Source organism: Perognathus longimembris, chromosome 19 (genome assembly GCF_023159225.1).
Source record: "Perognathus longimembris pacificus isolate PPM17 chromosome 19, ASM2315922v1, whole genome shotgun sequence".
Classification (NCBI taxonomy): domain Eukaryota; kingdom Metazoa; phylum Chordata; class Mammalia; order Rodentia; family Heteromyidae; genus Perognathus; species Perognathus longimembris.
The window spans coordinates 21,064,748-21,085,851 of NC_063179.1; the positions used below are offsets into that span (position 1 = coordinate 21,064,748).

A 21,104-nucleotide genomic window follows, 5' to 3' on the forward strand; every position below is an offset into this window, starting at 1 on the left:
CACTAGTTAAGTAGCTCATGAGGGAAGTGTTCTAAGAGTACTAAGTTACCACTGTAAAGAAGAGAAAAATTCTTAGTGAGAGTTACTAGTTCAGATCACCTACATAAAAATATTGAATAAAAATAATAGAGCTAGGTGCCAGTGGCTCACACCTGTAATCCTAGCTGCTCCAAAGGGTGAGATCTGAGGAATGTGGTTTGAAGGCAGCAGGGGCAGGAAATTTGTTAAAATTCTTATGTCCAATTAACCAGCAAAAAGCTAGGCTGAGATGTATGGTTCAAGTGTTACCAGCCTTGAACATAAGAAGTTCATAAAGGGGCTGGGAATATGACCTAGAGGTAGAGTGCTTGCCTTGTATACATGAAGCCCTGGGTTCAATTCCTCAGCACCACATATATGGAAAAAGCCAGAAGTGGCACTCTGGCTCAATTGGTAGAGTGCTAGCCCTAAGCAAAAAGAAGCCAGGGACAATGCTCAGGCCCAGAGTTCAGTCCCCAGGACTGGCAAAAAATTAAAAAATTAATAAAAAAAATTGTTTAAGTTCATAGAAAGTGCCTAAGCCCTGAGTTCAAGCCCTAGTACCGGTACTAAAAAATAAAAATTTAAAAACTAAATAAAAATTACAGAGTATCTAACTAAAAGGAAAAGAAGAAAATTCAGAAATCAAAATATTCTGGCACTCTAACATTACAAACAAAAGCAGTAAGTGGGGCTATTCTGTAGTAAAAAGCAAATAACCAGTGCAGGTCATAAATAAGAAAAACACCTACAAATGGTTATTTGGGACATTTTAACACGAGCTGTGTAATTATATAGTTGTAATATAAAAGCAGATGTTATGGACTTCTGTTATATATGGCAATAGATGAGGCCTACAGAGACAATGGAAGCTCAATCTGATAACTGCAATGTACTTGCAAATGGCTCATAAAAAAGACAAGAGCAAATGAAACAAGACAGCCACAATTGGGGAATTTAGATAAAGGACCATGAATGCTTGCCTAACAGATATGAAAACCTGGGTTTCATTGCTGGCACCCTAAAAGAAAACAAGTTCTAAGAGAGAACATCTAAGCTGAATTTCACACACTAAAATTAACCTGCCTTTTCAAATCAGCAATGTAAGAATAAAATAGTTTATAGCAGCTGTTTCAAACATAATCTAGTTGTCTTTTCCATATTTTTATCTTTAAAATCCATTTAGAGGAAATAACTTCATCACATAAACAGTATAATTATGCCTGTAAAGTTCAACAATAACTGACACATTACCTAGCGATGTTTCCAGCAGCCGAAACAATAGTATTCTGTGACACTGAGGCAACTCTACTCATACCCTGCCCATCATGGCCCAAATCATAAACCTGTGGGTAAAAAATTGTTTTCCTATAAACAAGATTAGATACTACATATGTTTTTTAATGAACATTTCCTAAGATCCTTTAATTTTAGTACTTAATATGGTCATTTTAATTAAGAAACAGCAAGCCTGCCGCCATATCTGTAGATTTATTGTATGTAGTTTTCACGAAGTACAGCCAAAAATAAGCAATCAATTTTTAAAAGTCAAAGAAATTTCAAAAATACAAACTCGAAACTCCTGCTGGCTCAATATGCAGCTCAGTTGACACAAGAGAAGCTCTCAGCTAATATTACTTTATCATCAGATATGTTTAAATCTCTGTGACACATACTGTTTTCTCACCCTTAACACAAAAAGGTTAAAATGAATGATACTGGGTGCTATTGGCTCATGAATGTAATCCTAGCTACTTAGGAGGTGGAAATATGAGGATTGTGGTTTGAAGTCAGCCCAAGCAAAAAAGTCTGTGAAACTAAAAGCCAGAAATGGAGCTGTATTTCAAGCCCTAGAGCCTAGCTTTGAGAAAAAAATCTCAGGGGCAGAGTCCAGGCCCTGAGTTCAAGGCCCAGAACCAATACAAAAACATACATATACATACACACAAATTAATATGCTTAATAGTGAAAATCTCAGATTTGTCCAAAGACAGCATGTCTTTATTGGAGGTTGGGCACTATTATGGGAAAAATGAACGGAACATTTGTATATTAGAGATCATAAACATGAAAATAAGATCTAGTTGCAGAAAAATGGAATTTGAGGGGCTAGGAATATGGCCTAGTGATAAAGGGCTCGCCTCGTATACATGAAGCCCTGGGTTCGATTCCTCAGCACCAATTATATAGAAAAAGCCAGAAGTGGTGCTGTGGCTCAAGTGGTAGAGTGCTAGCCTTGAGCAAAAAGAAGCCAGGGACAGCTCTCAGGCCCTGAGTTCAAGCCCCAGGACTGGCAAAAAAAAAAATAAATGGAATTGGAGAATATCATGGTGGAAGAATAAAATGTGGCTCAATTGTAAAGTACCATGCTATGACAAAGACACTAGGAGAGCAGGCCCTAAGTTCAAGAGTTCAAGTCCTAGTACTGGCAAAAACAAAACAAAACAAAAAACCCAACAACCCAAATACACGTTTTTGCTCATATGTGGGGGCTAGACCTAAAAGGCATATTACATGTCCATGGGTATACCCATATGTCTATACTCATAGACATGTAAGTTTATATTATATGCATATATATAATATACACACATAGAACATAACTCTCAATTATGTGACTACTTAAAGGAATGAGGAGGAAAAAAGGAAAAAGAATGATGAAGGATAAACAATTTTGAAGTACATTGCTAGTATGTATGAGCATAGTATAAGAAATGTCAATGAGTTGTGTGTTTATGTGACTGCATCCTTTATTAGTCCAAACTTCAAGAAAGTGAAGATTGTTGTGGGTGGAGATGAGAGGGAAAACTTGGGAAAGAGTGAGGGAAAGGATGACATTGTTCAAAAAGAAATACACTTACTATGTAACTGTAACCCCTCTGTACATCATATTTATACAAATAAAAATTATATAAAAAAAGAAATGTCAATGAAAGCTATCGATAATAGGAAGTTGGTGGGTTGAGGAAAGAGAAAGCAATAAAGGAATATTCTGAGCAAAATGTAGTATATGACCATCTGAAATATCATGGAAAAATTCCTTAGTGAAACTAATATATACTAATAAAAAATGACAAGAAAATAAAACAGGCCCTATTGGTGGTATAACAGTAGAAGGAAGGAGGGCTAACAAAGAGGGTAAATGAAGATAAAAATAAAAATGAGGTCAAAGCTGTTTGTATATACATATAGGAAACCTGTTCAAATTATTTTAAGAAAAGAGTGACAGAGGAAGTAGATTTGATCAGGATACATTGTACACATGTGTAGAAATGTTACAATAAACCTTATAACTAAGATATACTAAAAAACAGTATTTTTTAAAAAAAACAGTATTTCATATGTAGATGTGTACAATAGTAATTTTTGTGACAACAATGAAGCCTACATGCAATTTCAAGTGATGAGTGCTCAGACCTACTGTACATATGATATTGGTAAATTTAATTAATTTTAGATTACTAAACTGCATCCTAAGCATCTGTGGTATTTGTTACCTCAATGACAATCTCTGTGGAATCCTACATCTATATGTATGTATACGTATAGATATAATCCTGTATCTATGTATACATATAAATATATGAATAACAAGATCTACTATATTTAAAATCTCATAAAAGAAGCCTGACTAAATGGCTTAGGATGTTTGTTTTAAAAAGCACCCAGTTCATACAAAAAGTTTAAAAATAACTAAGTCTTATTAAAATAGGATGCCTTTCTCTTCTTAAATGATAGTATAATACAAATAATTTACCTGTATAACTCCTTTCTCTGATCGTGTGTATAAAATATTTCTAGAGTTATCAATTGCAATTTGAACAATAGGATCTGAAATACAATAAAAAAGAAAAAAAAACAAGGATTAACAAAACAAACAATTATACCACTTGTGTCAAGTTAAAATTGCTGAATTGCTGCATTCTGGGGCTTTCATTTGTCTTGCCTGTTAGTTAAGACCTAGGATGTCTCTGGTACAAGAACCAAGCCAGCAGCATTTAAGTCAAACAAAAGATGCCAAATACTGAAAGGGTTAAAAACATTACAAACTATACTTGCTCTATCTTCTAGATGACTTCTAAACTCTCTCTCACACATAGACACACAGATTTTAGTTTAAATATGAAGAACATGTTCTGTTTTGAACACAGATTCCATGAAGCTACATTTACAGAAAATAAGTAACTTGGACTGGGACTATGGCCTAGTGGCAAGAGTGTTTGCCTTGTAAATGTGAAGCCCAGGGTTCGATTCCCCAGCACCACATATATAGAAAAAGCCAGAAGTGGCGCTGTGGCTCAAGTGGTAGAGTGCTAGCCTTGAGCAAAAAGAAGCCAGGGACTCAGCAGTACTCAGGCCCTGAGTTCAAGCCCCAGGACTAAAAAAAAAGAAAATAAGTAACTTGAGAATAAAATTCTGAATTTTCAATTACATACACACTCCTTCCCCGCTTTTTTTTTAACCTGTGCTAGGGCTTGAACTTGGGACCTGAGTATTGTCCCCAAGCCTCCCTGTGTTCAAGGCTAGCGCTATACCACTTGAGCACCACTTGTAGCTTTTTCTGAATAGTTTATTGGAGGCAAGAGTCTCATGGACTTTCCTGCCAGGTTGGCTTTATACTCTGATCCTCAGATCTCAGCCTCCTGAGCAGCTAGGATTATAGATGCGAGCCACTGGCACCCAGCTATAATTACCCTTTGCCTTAGGAATATATAATAAAGGCTATTTAATATGACAATATTGTAACATAGAATAATTTCTAAAGGAAATCTTTTTTTTTTTTTTTTTGCCAGTCCTGTGCCTTTGACTCAGGGTCTGAGCAATGTCCCTGGCCTCTTTTTGCTCAAGGATAGCACTCTGCTACTTGAGCCACAGCACCACTTCTGGCCGTTTTCTATACATGTGATGCTGGGGAATTGAACCCAGGGCTTAATGTATGTGAGGCAAGCACTCTTGCCACTAGGCCATATTCCCAGTCCCTCTAAAGGAAATCTTAAATCAGGAATGTATTATAAATGTTTCATTTGCCAAATTTGTTTCCTACTTACCATCTTCTGAGAATGTGAATTGTAGCAAGGAAGGAACAAGGAAAGAAAGTGAACTCTTTGAGTGGTTTATCTTCCTACATCTTTGGCTAAACCAACCTGCTTCTGCCTTAAAAGAAAAAAAATTTATTAAAATTTATTTAAATCCTTAAATTGTATTTAAGTATTTATTTGAATCTTCTAGTTGTCATTAAATGTGATTATAAAGTGATATACTATACACAATACCTACCAAATACTGACAATGAAAGGCTTTTAAGACATTGTTAATTAAAAGCCAATTGTGAAAATAAAATCATTAAGTAAAAATTTGCATTCACAAAATTATACTTCTTGCTTAAATATCTAAATATAAATGCATGATTATCAATATTTACAAGCACACACCCATTTATACGTGTGTCATAACCTACAATGACACAGACAGAATTGACAATGTAGCTCAGCTCCAGAGCATTCGTCTAGCATAAGCCATACCCTGGGTTTAATCTACAGCAAGCATCACTAAAAAAAGAAAAGAAAAGAAAACCTCAGGAGGCTGAGGTCTGAGGATCCTGGTTCAAAGCTAACCCTGGCCGACAAATCCTTTTTTGGGGGGGCGGGGGGGCCAGTCCTGGGGCTTGGACTCAGGGCCTGAACACTGTCCCTGGTTTCTTTTTGGTCAAGGCTAGCACTCTGCCACTTGAGCCACAGTGCCACTTCTGGCCGTTTTCTGTATATGTGGTGCTGGGCAATTGAACCCAGGGCCTCATGTATATATACGAGGCACGCACTCTTGCCACTAGGCCATATCCCCAGCCCTGGCCAACAAATCTTTGAGACTCTTATATCCAATTAACCTGCAAAAAGTTAAAAGTGGAAACCAGGCACTGGTGGCTCACACCTATAATCCTAGCTAACCAGGAGGCTGAGATATAAAGGATCACAGTGGAAAGCCAACCTGGGCAGGAAAGTGTATGTATGAGACTCTTATCTCCAATAAATCACCAAAAAAAGATGGAAGTGGGCTGGGGATATGGCCTAGTGGCAAGAGTGCCCGCCTCATATACATGAGGCCCTGGGTTCGATTCCCCAGCACCACATATACAGAAAAAGGCCAGAAGTGGCGCTGTGGCTCAAGTGGCAGAGTGCTAGCCTTGAGCAAAAAGAAGCCAGGGATAGTGCTCAGGCCCTGAGTCCAAGCCCCAGGACTGGCAAAAAAAAAAAAAAAAAAGATGGAAGTGGACCTGGGGCTCTAGAGGCAGAGTGCTAGCCTTGAGCAATAATTTAATAAAATAAAGCTCAGGGACAGTGATTAGGCCCTGAGTTCAAGTCCTAGGACAGGCACAAAAAGAAAAGTTGGGTTTATAACACTGTTTTATTTTTGTGTTTGGGGACATAGGAGAAGTGATAGGATAGTTTTAATTGTAAATTCAGAACCCTTTCCATCAGAATATATTATACTACTTAAAAACTAAAGTAAAAGCCTATCCTTCCCTACTCTAACAAGAGAAAGGATAAAAGAGCCAAGTACCAGAGGTTCATATCTGCAATTCTAACTACTAGGAGGGTTGCAAGCAGAAGGTTCAAATTCAAGGCCAGCCCAAGCAGAAGAATTTTGAGACACTATCTTAAAAAATAATTAGCAATAAAACAGGGCTAGAAGTATGGTTCAAGTGGTAGAATGCTGCTAGCCTAGCAAGGATGAGGCCTTGAGTTGAAACTCCAGTACAGCTAAAAAAGAAAAGAGAAAGGAAAGGGCTGGGGATATAGCCTAGTGGCAAGAGTGCCTGCCTCGGATACACGAGGCCCTAGGTTCGATTCCCCAGCACCACATATACAGAAAACGGCCAGAAGCGGCGCTGTGGCTCAAGTGGCAGAGTGCTAGCCTTGAGCGGGAAGAAGCCAGGGACAGTGCTCAGGCCCTGAGTCCAAGGCCCAGGACTGGCCAAAAAAAAAAAAAAAAGAAAAGAGAAAGGAAAAAGAAAGTGTGTTTATAAATGTCAGACTTACTTGGTATGCTACTTCATATAAACAGCCATCCTTTCCAGCCAAGAAAATTCTGCCGTTATCCGTGGAGGTTATTGTCAAAAGGTAAGTGTTATCCGTGGGAAGAGAATATAAAGGATCTGGAAGCAACTGCATTCCACCACACATACTGTCATTAAGAATTCCAGAACCTATTTTTAAAGAATAAAAAACACAACAATGAGTTACTCTGCTTTTTAAAGTTTAAAATGATCTTTCCACTACCTTTATATCTGAGTTCTCTCAAAACTATCTATCTCCTTTTAAAATTGTATAGAACAAAAAGTTTGCTATAGGGTGCAGGGAGATGCTTGGCTGTAGAGTGCTGGCCTGACATGTGTAAAGGTCTGGGATTGATCTCCAACACTCAACTGTAGTATACTTGTCTAGTATATGTAAGGACCGAGATGTGACACCTAGAGTCACAAATATCACACAAAAAAAACCCCAAATCATTAAATTTTGGTGAAGTCTAAGGATTTGGTAGTAATAATAATTAACTTAGTCACTGGAATTCAATATTCCAGATTAACTTTTAATTATAATACTAACTAGCCAATATGTAGTTATTTTGAAAAATACAACATGTGGGCTGCCATCCTTAAAGGAAATACAACACATGGTTACCATACCTGTTTGCAAATTAGCATAGCTGAGTCCAAGAATCACTATATCCACAGGGGTTGCCAATACTAAGAGGTACCGCACATGAGGTTGAAAAATGCCTAAAGCAAACACATGGAAGAAATCACTTTCTGAAAAATATATAGCATTTGGGTATAGTATTATCATTAAAATAAGCTACCAATGAAACTATGAAAAGTCTAAGTCTAGATAAGTCATTCTAATATTAAACTATCACTGTCTGACCATTTAAGTAAATAGTAGCAAAATGAACTGGCATTAGGAAATAATCAGTTGAATAATTAATTACTTAAAATCTGTGTTACAATATAAAATAGATTAGTTTTATTACTGTACAGACACTTGTATTTGGACATCTGTGCTCAGGAGCATTATTTACAATCTCTTTACAGATGACTACAACAATGTGGCATATTCATGTAGAGGAATATTATTCTGTCCTAAAAGCGTAAGTCCTGACAGGGTGCCGGTGGCTCACACCTGTAATCTGAGGATCTGAGGATTGTGATTTGAAGCCAGCCCAGGCAGGAAAGGCCATGAGAATCTTATCTCCAATAAACTAGTCAGAAAAAGCTGGAAGTGGGACTGTGACTCAAGTGGTAGAGGACTAGCCTTGAGCAAAAAAAAAAAACAAAAAGAACACTAAAGGAGAGTGTCTGTGCCCTGAATTTGAACTCTAGTACCAGTGCGCGCACACACACACACGTGTAAATTTATGGATGGGAATAAAGATAGATGAGTAAAATCATTCTTCTGTCAAATGACACCAACACTGGAAGCTATTTTACTTAAAATTCAACAAGACCTAAGGAGTCACATTTCTTACTACAGTCAACTTTTCACATCCATACATCAGTCTCCTCCCCCACTCCCTTTTAGTAGTAATAGGAATTGAACTCAGGGACTCATGCTCATGTTTACGAGGTTGCTGCACTACCACTTTTTGAACCACACCTCTACTCCTCTTTTCTTTTGCTATTTATTTTTGGTGCCAGTACTGGGGCTTGAACTCAAAGCCTAGGTGCTGTCCCTTAGTATTTTCACTCAAATCTAGTGCTCTACCACTTTAGCCACAACTCTACTTCCAGTCTTTGGGAGATAAGAGTCTCCCAGACTTTGCTGCCCATGCTCAGATCTCAGCTTCCTGAACAGATAGGCTTATAGTCATTAGCCACCTTGCCAAAGATGACTGTGGCACAAGGACAATATCCTCTTATAAAAGGCAAAGATGTGGGGCTGGGGATATGGCCTAGTGGCAAGAGTGCTTGCCTCATATACATGAGGCCCTGGGTTCAATTCCCCAGCACCACATATATAGAAAATGGCCAGAAGTGGCGCTGTGGCTCAAGTGGCAGAGTGCTAGCCTTGAGCAAAAGGAAGCCAGGGACAGTGCTCAGGCCCTGAGTCCAAGCCCTAGGACTGGCCAAAAAAAAAAAAAAAAAAAAGGGCAAGGATATAGATTCTGTTGCTTATAACATTATTGAGTTGGAATTTTCCATATTTGTGTGGCATAGGTCAAAATTCTTTATTTAATGATAAATTCATTATCCCAAATCAAAGACTGGTAAATTCTAATTTTGTATTGAAACTTATATTTGAGTTGAATAAAATTTTACTTTTGTTTCACATATACAACTTCAGTTTATTACATGCTGCCATTGAGTTTTATATGGAAAACTTTTAAATGATGAAGCAAGACAAAGACACATACAATAGGGAAAGTACTGTTTGATTCTATGTAAAGGAACGACATATTCAATGCAAGCAAATAAACGTTATAAACTGTATGTTTTTACTAAATATAGATGTAATTTCAAAATAGCAATGATTTCAAAATTTTTATTTGGAGCTGGGCACTGATGATTCACGCCTGTAATACTAGCTACTGAGAAGGCTGAGATCTAAGGATTGCAAGGAGCCAGCCCAGGTAGCAAAGCCCACAAGACTCTTATAATCTTCAACTAACCACCAGAGAAACCAGAAGTGGGGCTATGGCTCAAAGTGGTAGAATGCTATACTTGAGCAAACAGCTCCGGGACAGCATCCAGACCCCATGATTAAGCCCCATAACTGACAAAAACATTTAAAATTTTTATTTAGGGATGGACATGAGATAAATTTTGTTTCTTATTGTCTCTTGTAATAAGGTATATTAAAAATATATATCTCAAATTAAATCAGTTCTTTCTTGTAACTATAGATCTAGCATTATAAAGTTGATCCTGTAAGTTAAACAGCGCTTGTAAATTCTCTTAAGGCTAAGAAATCTATTCTCACTTCCATGTGCTATCAAGACTAAGAGAATGCAGAGACAAAGACTTCAGATAGATTAAAAACAAGCAGTAAAAAAGAAACAAAAATAAATTCAAGAATTATATATGATGAAAAGACAAACATATCATTACTGAGAAGAGTTAAGTATTCCTAATCATCTTACATATTTCTTATAATTCAGAATAAAACTTTAATGGGAAACTCAATTACTTAACTTGTAGTACTATTCTGTCTTAAAACATTTTGGAGTCTCTGTGCATAGGAAAATAATTTCATTCTTATATTTTTATTTCTTACCAGCTTTTGGTTTCACAAGCCCCACAGCAAGAATAGTCTCACTAAGTCCATCAAAATAAGCAAGGTCTCCTCTGTCAGTAATAGAAGAAAAACATATTAGATATATTAAAAAAAACTTACTTTATAATCATCTTTAGACATAGAATATAATGAAAACTATGATGCAAACTAAACTAATTCAGGACCAAAACCCAGGAACATACACCTACTAAGTCTAAACATGAATGAGAACAACAGGTAAAGCTGTACTACAATCCTCAATGTCTCCACTACCTGCTGTGAGCACAATGACAACCAAGTAACATCACTCAATCGCTGGAGCCACTGGTAAGAGTATAGATTAATGGTCTTGAAAAAGAGATCCCCAAAGAACTCTCTTGCTCCTTTTGTTATGTGAGGCTAAGTGAGCTCTCAATACACACCATGACTGCTAGTGTCTTGCTCTTAGATTTTGAACCTCCAGAGACGCAAAAAGTGAATTTCTATGGTTTGTAAATTGTCAAGTCAATATTTTGTGGCAGCAGATTGCACTAAGACAAATAATAAAACTGGACTGCCTGTTCCATGTAGGCAGGACTATTCTTACTCAGAACTATTTCTAGCAGAATATGGAATATATGATAGGAAAATAGTATTTGTGAAGTGCATGTAACTCAAGGGTACAAAAGGAACACTACCTGCAGGAAGCAATAAAAATTATGTAAATTCCAATCACAATAAAGCAAACCAGCCTCAGATACATACCCATCCTCATAGTTCCACATGAATATGTCACTGTCAATTGTAAGCCAAGCTCTGCTGATGGGCGGGAAAACACCCATCATGCAGTTACACTGCATATCTAAGGTAGTATAGATGTAAGGTAGAATTTATTTTTCTTACATTTGTTTCAGTAGCTTCTGACTTAAAACTAAGAAATAAAAACAAATCATGAGGGCTGGGAATATGACCTAGTGACAAAAGTGCTTGCCTCATATACATGAAGCCCTGGGTTTGACTCCCCAGCATCACGTATATAGAAAATGGCCAGAAGTGGCGCTGTGGCTCAAGTGGTAGAGTGCTAGCTTTGAGCAAAAAGAAGCCAGGGACAGTGCTCAGATCCTGACTCCAAGGCCCAAGACTAGCCAAAAAAATGGCTACTCAGGAGGCTGAGATCTGACGATCTAGGTTAAAAGCCAGCCTGGGCAAGAAAATCTGTTAAGATTCTTATCTCCAATTAACCAATGGAAAACTGGAAGTGACGCAGTAGCTTAAAGTGGTAGAGTTGTATCCTTAAGTGAAAAAACTCAGGGAGAGCACTCAGGCCCTGAGTTCAAGCCTCAGGACCAACCAAAAAAAGAAATAAAGAAAAAGAATAAACTACCCAGGTATTAGACATATCTTAAATAAGACTTAAGCGAATTATAGATAATAAATTAATTAAACAGGAAATAATCATAATGAAAATACCAATTTTTTTTTTGGTATTTTTTTTTTGGCCAGTCCTGGTGGGGGTTGGACTCAGGGCCTGAACACTGTCCCTGGCTTCCTTTTGCTCAAGGCTATTACTCTGCCACTTGAGCCACAGCGCCACTTCTGGCCATTTTCTGTATATGTGGTGCTGGGGAATCGAACCCAGGGCCTCATGTATACGAGGCAGGCACTCTTGCCACTAGGCCATATCCCCAGCCCCGAAAATACCAATTTTTAACATTTATCAAATAGTTAAATACAAAGTAACAGGATACGTCCAAACTGTTCAACAAGTTCTGGGGGGAGAGGAACTCTTCGGATAGAGCTGATTTCTGGAAGGTTGGGTACTGACAGCAAACCAGGACCTTGTAAAGGATAATCCATATCTGACATGCCAGAAACAGTGGGATTGCCTACAAAAAACAAACCAAAAAACATGTATTTAAAATCATCAACTGTATTTAGAGAAGCATTTTAAGCCACATACACAGATATTAAAATAAATACTTTAAAAATTACCCATGTGATGGTTCTAAAACTACAAACAGAATAAAGGAGTTCTAGTCTGACACAATGTGTTCTGAGAAATGTCATTGTTAAGAAAGGAACAGTTACTAGTTTTAATTCTGAAAGGAAGTTTTTTTTTTGTATTAGTTATTCAACACTGTGACTAAGATACCTAAGTGAACAATTTCTGGGAAGAAATATTTCTTTTGGATCACAAGTTTCAGAGATTTCAGTCTATAATGGTTTGGCTCTATGAGTTGGACAAAACTCACTGGGCATCTTTCTCTTTTTGTAGGACTTGGATTTGTAAGGATAGGAGTGAGTTGCTCTACTTAGCTTGTCATTTCTGATCCTGATTATACTTGACTGACAATCTAATTATCACATCTCTCAGGAATACAAAGATTGCCAGCCACTGGTGGCTCACGCTCTGTAATTCCAGCTACTCAGAGGCTGAAATGTGAGGATTGAAGTTTAAAGGCAGCCCATGCAGAAAAGTTTCTGTGAGACTCTTATCTCCAATTAATCACCAGAAAACTAGAAGTAGAGCTGTGGTTCAAAGTGGTAAAGCACTAGCATAGAGTAAAAGTGCTTGGGGACAGCGTCCAAGCCCTGAGTTCAAGCCCCAGGACCAACTTAAAAAAAAAATACGTTGGGGAAACTGACATACGAAACAATTATCAATAACATGCCCAATTACGTTTCCTTTGTATTATGGTGCACTCTTTGTAGAATCAATTATTTTTTAAGGATCTTGCACTTTTTGTCAAGGGCTAGCCTTAGACCACAACCCTCTATAGCTTCCAGAGTAGCTGGAATGACAGACACACACCAGCATGCCCTGCTTGTTTTGTCCAGATGAAAGGGAAAAGGGAAGACCTTTTTGCCTGAGCTGACTTCAACCTACAATCTTCCAGATTTCTGCCTCCTGAGTAGCTGGATTACAGGGAAGAACGACCATGCCCAACCTTTCAGATAGCTTCTTTTAAAAACAAATCTTCAGTACTGTTTAAACCTAAAATAAAATGTTAATAGAATATTGTACATGGAAGCAGAAACACAAAGGGTGCAATTAGTAACTTCAGTGAGGATGAAAATGGTTAAGAAAACCTTGAAAACCTAAAGGATTTTCACTGAGAGTCTTGAAAGTTTGTCAGGAAGAGAAGTACTGCTAGAAATGATAAACGGACTTCTTTCACAAGACATGCTAAATTCTGTGTAAGTCCACCAAGGGATTAAGGGCAGAAGAGAAGGAAGAGAATAGCTTTAGGAGAAAAGTCTGTGAGAAGAGATTATATACTTAAGAAGAGGACCAAAGGTGGCTCAGTGGTAGAGTACTTGCCTAGCATACATGAAGCCCTGGGTTCAATGACCCAGTACCACATTAACAGAAAAAGATGGAAGTGGCACTGCTCAAGTGGTAGAACACAGGCAAAAAGCTCAGGGACTGTGCCCAGGCCTTGAGTTCAAGCCCAGGACTGGAAAAATAAGAATAAAAGAGGACCAAAATATATGGATTTCTTTTCCAATTTAGAGGACAAAAAGAGATGACAGTTGGTAATAGAACAGACTTTTTTTTTTTTTTGCCAGTCCTGGGGCTTGGACTCAGGGCCTGAGCACTGTCCCTGGCTTCTTCTTGCTCAAGGCTAGCACTCTGCCACTTGAGCCACAGCGCCACTTCTGGCCATTTTCTGTATATGTGGTGCTGGGGAATGGAACCTAGGGCCTCATGTATACGAGGCAAGCACTCTAGCCACTAGGCCATATCCCCAGCCCCTAGAACAGACTTTTATAGAGCAAGCCAATCTGTAAGTAGACACAAGGTGCAAATATCATCTTTATTTCCACCATTTCCGATGTTTCTTAACGATTTCTATAAATTATTAGCGGTGTACTCTTTTATTTATATGGTTCAGATTATCCTGCCCTGTTCTTGCTCAACAGAAATCTCACCTCTATCTTACACTTTGGCTTTCCTCTGATTTCCATCTCATAAAAGATTCACTCTCTGGGGCTGGGAATATGACCTAGTGATAAGAGTGCTTGCCTCACATACATGAAGCCCTGGTTTGATTCCTCAGCACCATATATATATATGTATGTCTGTATGTATATACACACACATACATACATGCATACATACATTTTAAAGCCAGAAGTGGCGCTGTGGCTCAAGTGGTTAGAGTGCCAGCTAGCCTTGAGCAAAAAGAAGCCAGGAATAGTACTCAGGCCCTGAGTTCAAGCCCCAGGATTGGCAAAAAAAAAAAAAAAAAAAAAAAAAAAGATTTACTCCCTAGCAAAGAATGTAAATCTTTTAGCCTCGAGTTCTTTATAACCTAAAACCTTAAAAGGAATTACTTCGCAGTCACCTGTCTTTCGTTAACACATACCCTTTACCCTCTCTCTGCTGATTTCTCTGTTCTCTGATTTCTCTGTTCTCTTCCTTTATTCCATTAGTATGTATTTTAACACCTTTCAGAAACTTCATATTATGCTGTCTACATATGATAAAGCATATCTTCGAGAAAACATGGTACATTTCCAAATTAACTTCCTTTGCTATTCAATGTTATTCAAGCATTAATACAACAATGTATGGAGACATGACCAGCACTTGGCAGCAGCAAGAGAGGCTCATTGGGGATACGTCAAGGCCTCTTTGTGCTCCGACTGAGAGTTTGCTCTTCATTCTTGCCCTCTCAAACAGCTACAATGGTGCAAATGGGCATAGGAGAACAACCGAAGGGAGTCGTTTGTTGTTCTTTGAAATGCAATGAACTGCGCTCTCCGTCTCCGGAGGTCTTCGCGGGGATCAATCTGGGAGGCCAGAATCCTCGCAGCCGAAAAAGCAGGGGCACCGAATGGGCACCGATCACTCACTTGGGGCTGGCACTGTCAGCAGCTCCGAAAGGTCCGGGTACATGCGGTCTTCTTGCAACTGACGATCGATCAGCCGCCCGGCATTTTCCAGAGCTTCCTGCAGAGAAGCGGCCGACGTGGAGGCTGTCATCGCTGCGCCCAGCAAAGACGACGGCATCTCGGAAGCAGAAGACACGGTGGTCCAGAAATAATTGAAAGGCCAGGAGAAATGTGAGAAAGCCCGAGACGCTAGCTCAAATCCGCGGCCTAGGGCGCGCGCGCCAAACGAGCATCCCGGCGCCTCGTCATGACGCACTTCCTGCCCTTGGGGCTGAGAACTGGAAGACGCCGTTTTGCCAACAGTAAAGCGGAAGTTGTTCAGGGCTCTGGACGTTAGGGGTGGGGCGAGGTTGGAGGTGAGGGTTTGTGGGCCGGGAACCTGGGAGGTTTCCTCGAGAGAAAGGTGGGAGGGGAAAGGGAAAGGGAGGGGAAAGGAGATTAGGGGATACGGGGGAAGGTAGGTGAGGCCGGAGGGAGGGAAGGGAATAGAACCCGGGAGGTGGGAGTGAGGGAGTGTGGCCGGTGGCTGACCTACTGGAGTTCTGGCGGTTTTCCGCTCGTGCTGGCCCTTGTCCTCGAGCTCCCCAAGGTGGAATTCCACAACTCCCAACTGTTTAGTAAGAGTGTGAACATCAATTACGTTGGTGCTCTTAAATTCACTATGCCTTTCTGTGTTTGTATTGGGATTTGAACTGATAACTCCATGCACTTTCTACTAGCACTATGCCCCCAGCCCTTTTGGTACTCAATTTCTCAGAGTAGTTAGGAATTGATAGTTTACAGGTGAGCCAAAATTGTACAGTAAAGACAAGATCTCAATGTGTAGCTCAAATAGGTATCTAACAAAATTTTCCTGACTCCATATCCTGAGTGCTAGGATTACAAGCATGTACTTACTATACCAAGCTCACAAGTGGTAGTTTCTTAAAGGTTACACTGTGGAATTCAAAACATCAGTGAGATTCCCCCCCCCCCCTTTTGCTGTATTATTTAAAAAATCATTTTGAACTCATGGGCACTCCTAAATAGGTCTGCAGTCCACTCAAGTGGCTTTTCTTGTTTTGATTATTGAATAAATCCCCTTCATGTCCTCCCCAAATACTAAAATTTCCCTGTTACTCTTGACAACTATTATGAGATTTTTTTTTTTTGAGATTGTTTCATATGCACACAAACAAATCAAACCCAGGGGCTTGTCAATGCTAGTAAGCACTATACCGCTGAAATACTCCCTTCCTCTCAAACCCCTATCAGTTCACTTGTTTGTGCTTTATCAATTTAAAATGAATCATGTTCTTGTTATGATGGCTCTATAAGAGAGCTTGAAGTCTGGTATTGTGATTCCTCCTGCGCTGCTTCCTTTGCCTAGATTTGTTTGGGCTATTCTAGGTCTTTTGCTGTTCCATATGAATTTATGTTTTTTTTTCCCTCTGTTTCAGTGAAGAATGTAGCTGGAATTTGTGGGTTTTTTCCCCCTCTATTTCAGTGAAGAATGTAGCTGGGATCTTAATGGGGATTGCATTGAATTTGCATAACATTTTGGGCAATATGGCCATTTTCACTATATTGATTGTGCTTACCCATGACCATGGGAGGTCTTTCCATCTCCTGGTGTCCTTTTTGATTTCCCTTTTTAGATTTTTATAGTTCTCATTAAATAGATCATTCACATCTTCAGTTAGGTTAATCTCTAGGTAATTTATTCTTTTTTTTAGCTATTGCAAGTGGTATTATTTCTGTAATTTCCCTTTCTGCTTGTACATTGCTGGTATACAGAAAAGCTGCTGATTTTTGTGGGTTGATTTTGTATCCTGCTATTTTGCCAAAATGGTTTATTAGTTCTAGGAGTTTGGGGACTGAGTTTTTGGGGTCCTTCAGATATAAGATCATGTCATCTGAAAATAGGGATAGTTTGATTTCTTCTTTACCAATGTGGATCCCTTTGATATCCTCCTCTTGCCTTATCGCTATGGCTAGGGATTCCAGCACTATGTTGAATAGAAGCGGGGAGAGAGGGCATCCTTGTCTTGTTCCTGATGTTGTGCCAAGTTTCAAGACCACCCCCAAGAAGACCACCGAGATTCAGACACTCCGAAATGCAAAAGCAAGGCAAGGCTTTATTTAACGAGCTGCCAACTCGGGCCTCGTCCTACCCACCGACACAGCGGAGGTTAGGAGGGAGCCCCGAGCTGTGATTACACAGGGCTTATAAAGGCAAAGAACAAGGTTACAACCATCAGCTGTGCAAGCAAGATTAGAACACAGGTACAAATCTGATTGGCTCAGGGTTCGATTCTAAAATGGGGTTCACGTGGTGGGGCCTGACTTCAAAGTCTGGCACCTCATTTCCCCCTTTTTCTTTTTGGTACCTTGGGAGCCAATCATGGCTCCATTCTGTCCATTTCAATGGCTTGCATGTCTAGGGGATGATATAGAGGTAAGGCATGGGCCAGTAGGGCCAAAAGTAGTATCCGAAAATAACTCTGGTCCCTCGGTTTTAAAGGGGGGCTGATGGGTGAAGATCATCCATCTTCTGTAATTTCTTCAGGCTGACTCAGGGGCGTTGACCTTACCTAGCCAGGAACCTATAACCTTAGTCTACTTTACCAAGGGACTGCAGGATTCACCTCACTTTGGAGTGAGCTGCCAAAATAACATTAACACTAGCCAGGGTAGTAAGGAAAGAAGGCAAAAAGAAAATTATAACAATATTCAGTCTAACTTTCTTTTCTTGAGGCGAAGGCGAAGCGGCTGAGTTGGGTGCTTGGAGACCTCCCATGTTCCACCACGGTAGTTGTCATCCAGGGCAAAGGGGTCAGCTGGCCTGGCATGGAAGCAATGAACCCAAGTGGTGATGCCGTCCAGGGTCCCCTCCACCGTGGTTAATCTGTTGATTGGGGGCATTGGCAAGCTGACAGGCCTTTAACAGATCTCAATAAGAACACAACACAATCTCAGGTCTACAAGCTTTCTTTCCTAAACAGATGTATCAACTTAAAATTCTTACTGCCAATCAGAGCTTTTGAGTAAATGCGGGGGGGGGGGGGGAGGGTGAGATTTTAATCTATTCTCTCATTTGACAAACTTCCCCTTACTAACCACTATCACAGATGACTGGCAAATTCCTGCCCAGTAGACAGACATGGGCATTGGAAAGGCATGCTTATGAACTATTCTTCTAGGACTTCCCGGCTTTAACTTTTGAAAGGCCAACAGTAGTGACTCTAGGATCTGACACCATCTCTGCCATCCAAGCAGTGGCTTACTGCCTCTGGATGCTCCATCACTTTTGTCCCAGGAGGAATGACTTTCGACTTGGACTCAGGGCCTGAGTGCTGTCCCTCAGCTCTCCAGCTCAAGACTAGCACCCTACCACTTTTGAGCTCCACACCACTCCGTTCCCAGCACTCTGCTGGCTAATTACAGACAAGTCTCTCACAGGGACCTTTCTTTGCCTGGGCTGGCTTCGAACCGCAGATTCAGATCAATGAGTCTTATAAGGGGCCACTTTACTCCAATTATAAGCAACAAGGTGGTCCACACAGAAGTAGTTTTTAAGCATGCTCTCTTACCTGGAACTTATTAAGGGTCAGTATTAGATCTTGACAAACTTGTAGGAATCACCTGTGCTTCTCTGTGGGCCTGCTGGAAACTGTTACAAAAAAACCTACAAAGAAGCTGGAATGGCAATTAAACATTTTGGTAGCCATAATTCTCCTTTTCTCATTTTGCAATAATTATTTAGGACAATTTTACTTCCAAATTTCTTCCAAAAGGCTACAAAAACAAAACAATTAATACAAAAGGAGGAAAACACACAGGCCTAAGAAAAGTTACGAGTTGGAGATCTCCCAAGCTGGCCCACAACCTCCTACAAGGGTGCAGAAGGAGTGGACCCGAGTTATGAGTTGGAGATCTCCCAAGTTGGCCCACAACCTCCTGCCAGGGTACAGGAGGAGTGGACCCAAGTTGGCCCACAACCTCCTGCCAGATAAGCAGAAGGAGCAGACCCAAGTACAAGGTGGGCGGGTTGAGTCTCGTTTAGGAGGTCCTCCTGGTCAGTTCCGGCCAAAAACCAAACTGACTCGCGCCCTACAAGCAAAAGCAAAACAGACAAATTACAGGACAAGACAAATGAACAGTGCTGTTTTCTTACCTTCGGAGTCTGGGATCTCGGGGTCTCTGGGGCTATCCCGGACGAAACCCCAAATGTTGTGCCAAGTTGCAAGACCACCCCCAAGAAGACCACCGAGATTCAGACACTCCGAAATGCAAAAGCAAGGCAAGGCTTTATTTAACGAGCTGCCAACTCGGGCCTCGTCCTACCCACCAACACAGCGGAGGTTAGGAGGAAGCCCCGAGCTGTGATTACACAGGGCTTATAAAGGCAAAGAACAAGGTTACAACAATCAGCTGTGCAAGCAAGATTAGAACACAGGTACAAATTTAATTGGCTCAGGGTTCGATTCTAAAATGGGGTTCACATGGTGGGGCCTGACTTCAAAGTCTGGCACCTCACTGAGTTTAGGAGAAATGGTTTTAGTTTCTCCCCTTTATTAAAATTTTAAGGAAAACATTTTCTTGTGGGGTGTATATAAGTGATTGCTGTGACTACTAAGTTTTGTTTGTAATTGTCTTGATTTATGCTGGGGCTCTAGCAGTTTTACCTACTGTTGAAATTATATATATATATATATATATATATATATATAATTTTTTTTTTTTGCTGGTCCTGGGTAGTGTCCCTAAGCTTCTTCCACTCAAGGATATAGCTCTAGCACTAGAGCTACAGCGCTGCCACTTATGTAAAGTGATTAATTAGAAGGCCACTAGATGAGACGTCTCCAGTGCCCTGGCTTCTTACATAAGCAAAACAAAACAATTCTGTGCAATCATAATCTAAACCAGGCAGGAACTGCCTTACATTTAATGAGTCAAAAAACTACCAGCTAACTTCCAAACAATTTTCACTGGAATGTTCCAAACATAGATACTGTTCCACTTTAATGAAATATTTTCTTGCTTCTATTTCAATCTTTTTTTTTTTTTTTTTTTGGCCAGTCCTGGGGCTTGGACTCAGGGGCCTGAGCACTGTCCCTGGCTTCTTTTTGCTCAAGGCTAGCACTCTGCCACTTGAGCCACAGCGCCACTTCTGGCCGTTTTCTAGAGATGTGGTGCTGGAGAATCGAACCCAGGGTTTCATGTATATGAGGCGAGCTCTCTTGCCACTAGGCCATATTCCCAGCCCTCTATTTCAATTTTTAACACTAAATTATCTTTGATTTTCCTGGGAAGAAACCCTGAATAGTTTGTGGACTTGAAATGCTGTTTGCATAAATAATACTTTGATGTACCTCATTGGAATATTAATGTATTTTATCTTTTAAACATCTCTGACATCACCATTGCTTTTTCAACAGTAGTGGAAGTGTCATTAGAGTGAAGAAAGCAAATGATTTCTTAGTATAATTTTGAAAATAATTTTGATCTGATGCACACCCTTAATGAGAACCACATAATGAGAATCACTCAAGTGGAACATGTGGCTTTCTATGTTTTTTTTTTTTTTTTTTTTTGCCAGTTCTGGGCCTTGGACTCAGGGCCTGAGCACTGTCCCTGGCTTCTTTTTGCTCAAGGCTAGCACTCTGCCACTTGAGTCACAGCGCCACTCCTGGCCATTTTCTGTATATGTGGTGCTGGGGAATCGAACCCAGGGTTTCAAGTATACAAGGCAAGCACTCTTGCCACTAGGCCATATCCCCAGCCCCGGCTTTCTATGTTTTAACTACTGAATGAATTCACTTCATGTCTAAGAATACTAAAGTCTTTCCCTGTTATGCTTACCAAGTATTACGAAAATATTTCATATACAAGCAGAAAAGTAATAGATTAAAGTAGAAATTGTCATTAGTACAGTCATGTCTATCTTTTATCAAGAAC

At 39.9% G+C, this 21,104-nt stretch overlaps 1 protein-coding gene across 1 annotated transcript in view; it reads right to left on the minus strand.

Annotated features, from left to right (window-relative positions):
• Nucleotides 1–15,412, minus strand: part of Nup155 (nucleoporin 155) — a 52,891-nt gene extending 37,479 nt beyond the window's left edge. The window contains exons 1-9 of the mRNA XM_048368483.1: nt 15,126–15,412; nt 12,014–12,151; nt 11,031–11,127; nt 10,287–10,357; nt 7,703–7,795; nt 7,056–7,222; nt 5,067–5,172; nt 3,776–3,849; nt 1,273–1,364 (exon numbers count right to left, since the gene is read on the minus strand). Coding sequence (XP_048224440.1) covers nt 1,273–1,364; nt 3,776–3,849; nt 5,067–5,172; nt 7,056–7,222; nt 7,703–7,795; nt 10,287–10,357; nt 11,031–11,127; nt 12,014–12,151; nt 15,126–15,282 — 995 coding nt within the window. The 5' untranslated portion in view covers nt 15,283–15,412. The remainder of the gene's footprint in view (nt 1–1,272; nt 1,365–3,775; nt 3,850–5,066; nt 5,173–7,055; nt 7,223–7,702; nt 7,796–10,286; nt 10,358–11,030; nt 11,128–12,013; nt 12,152–15,125) is intronic.
• Between the last annotated feature and the right edge of the window lie 5,692 nt (nt 15,413–21,104).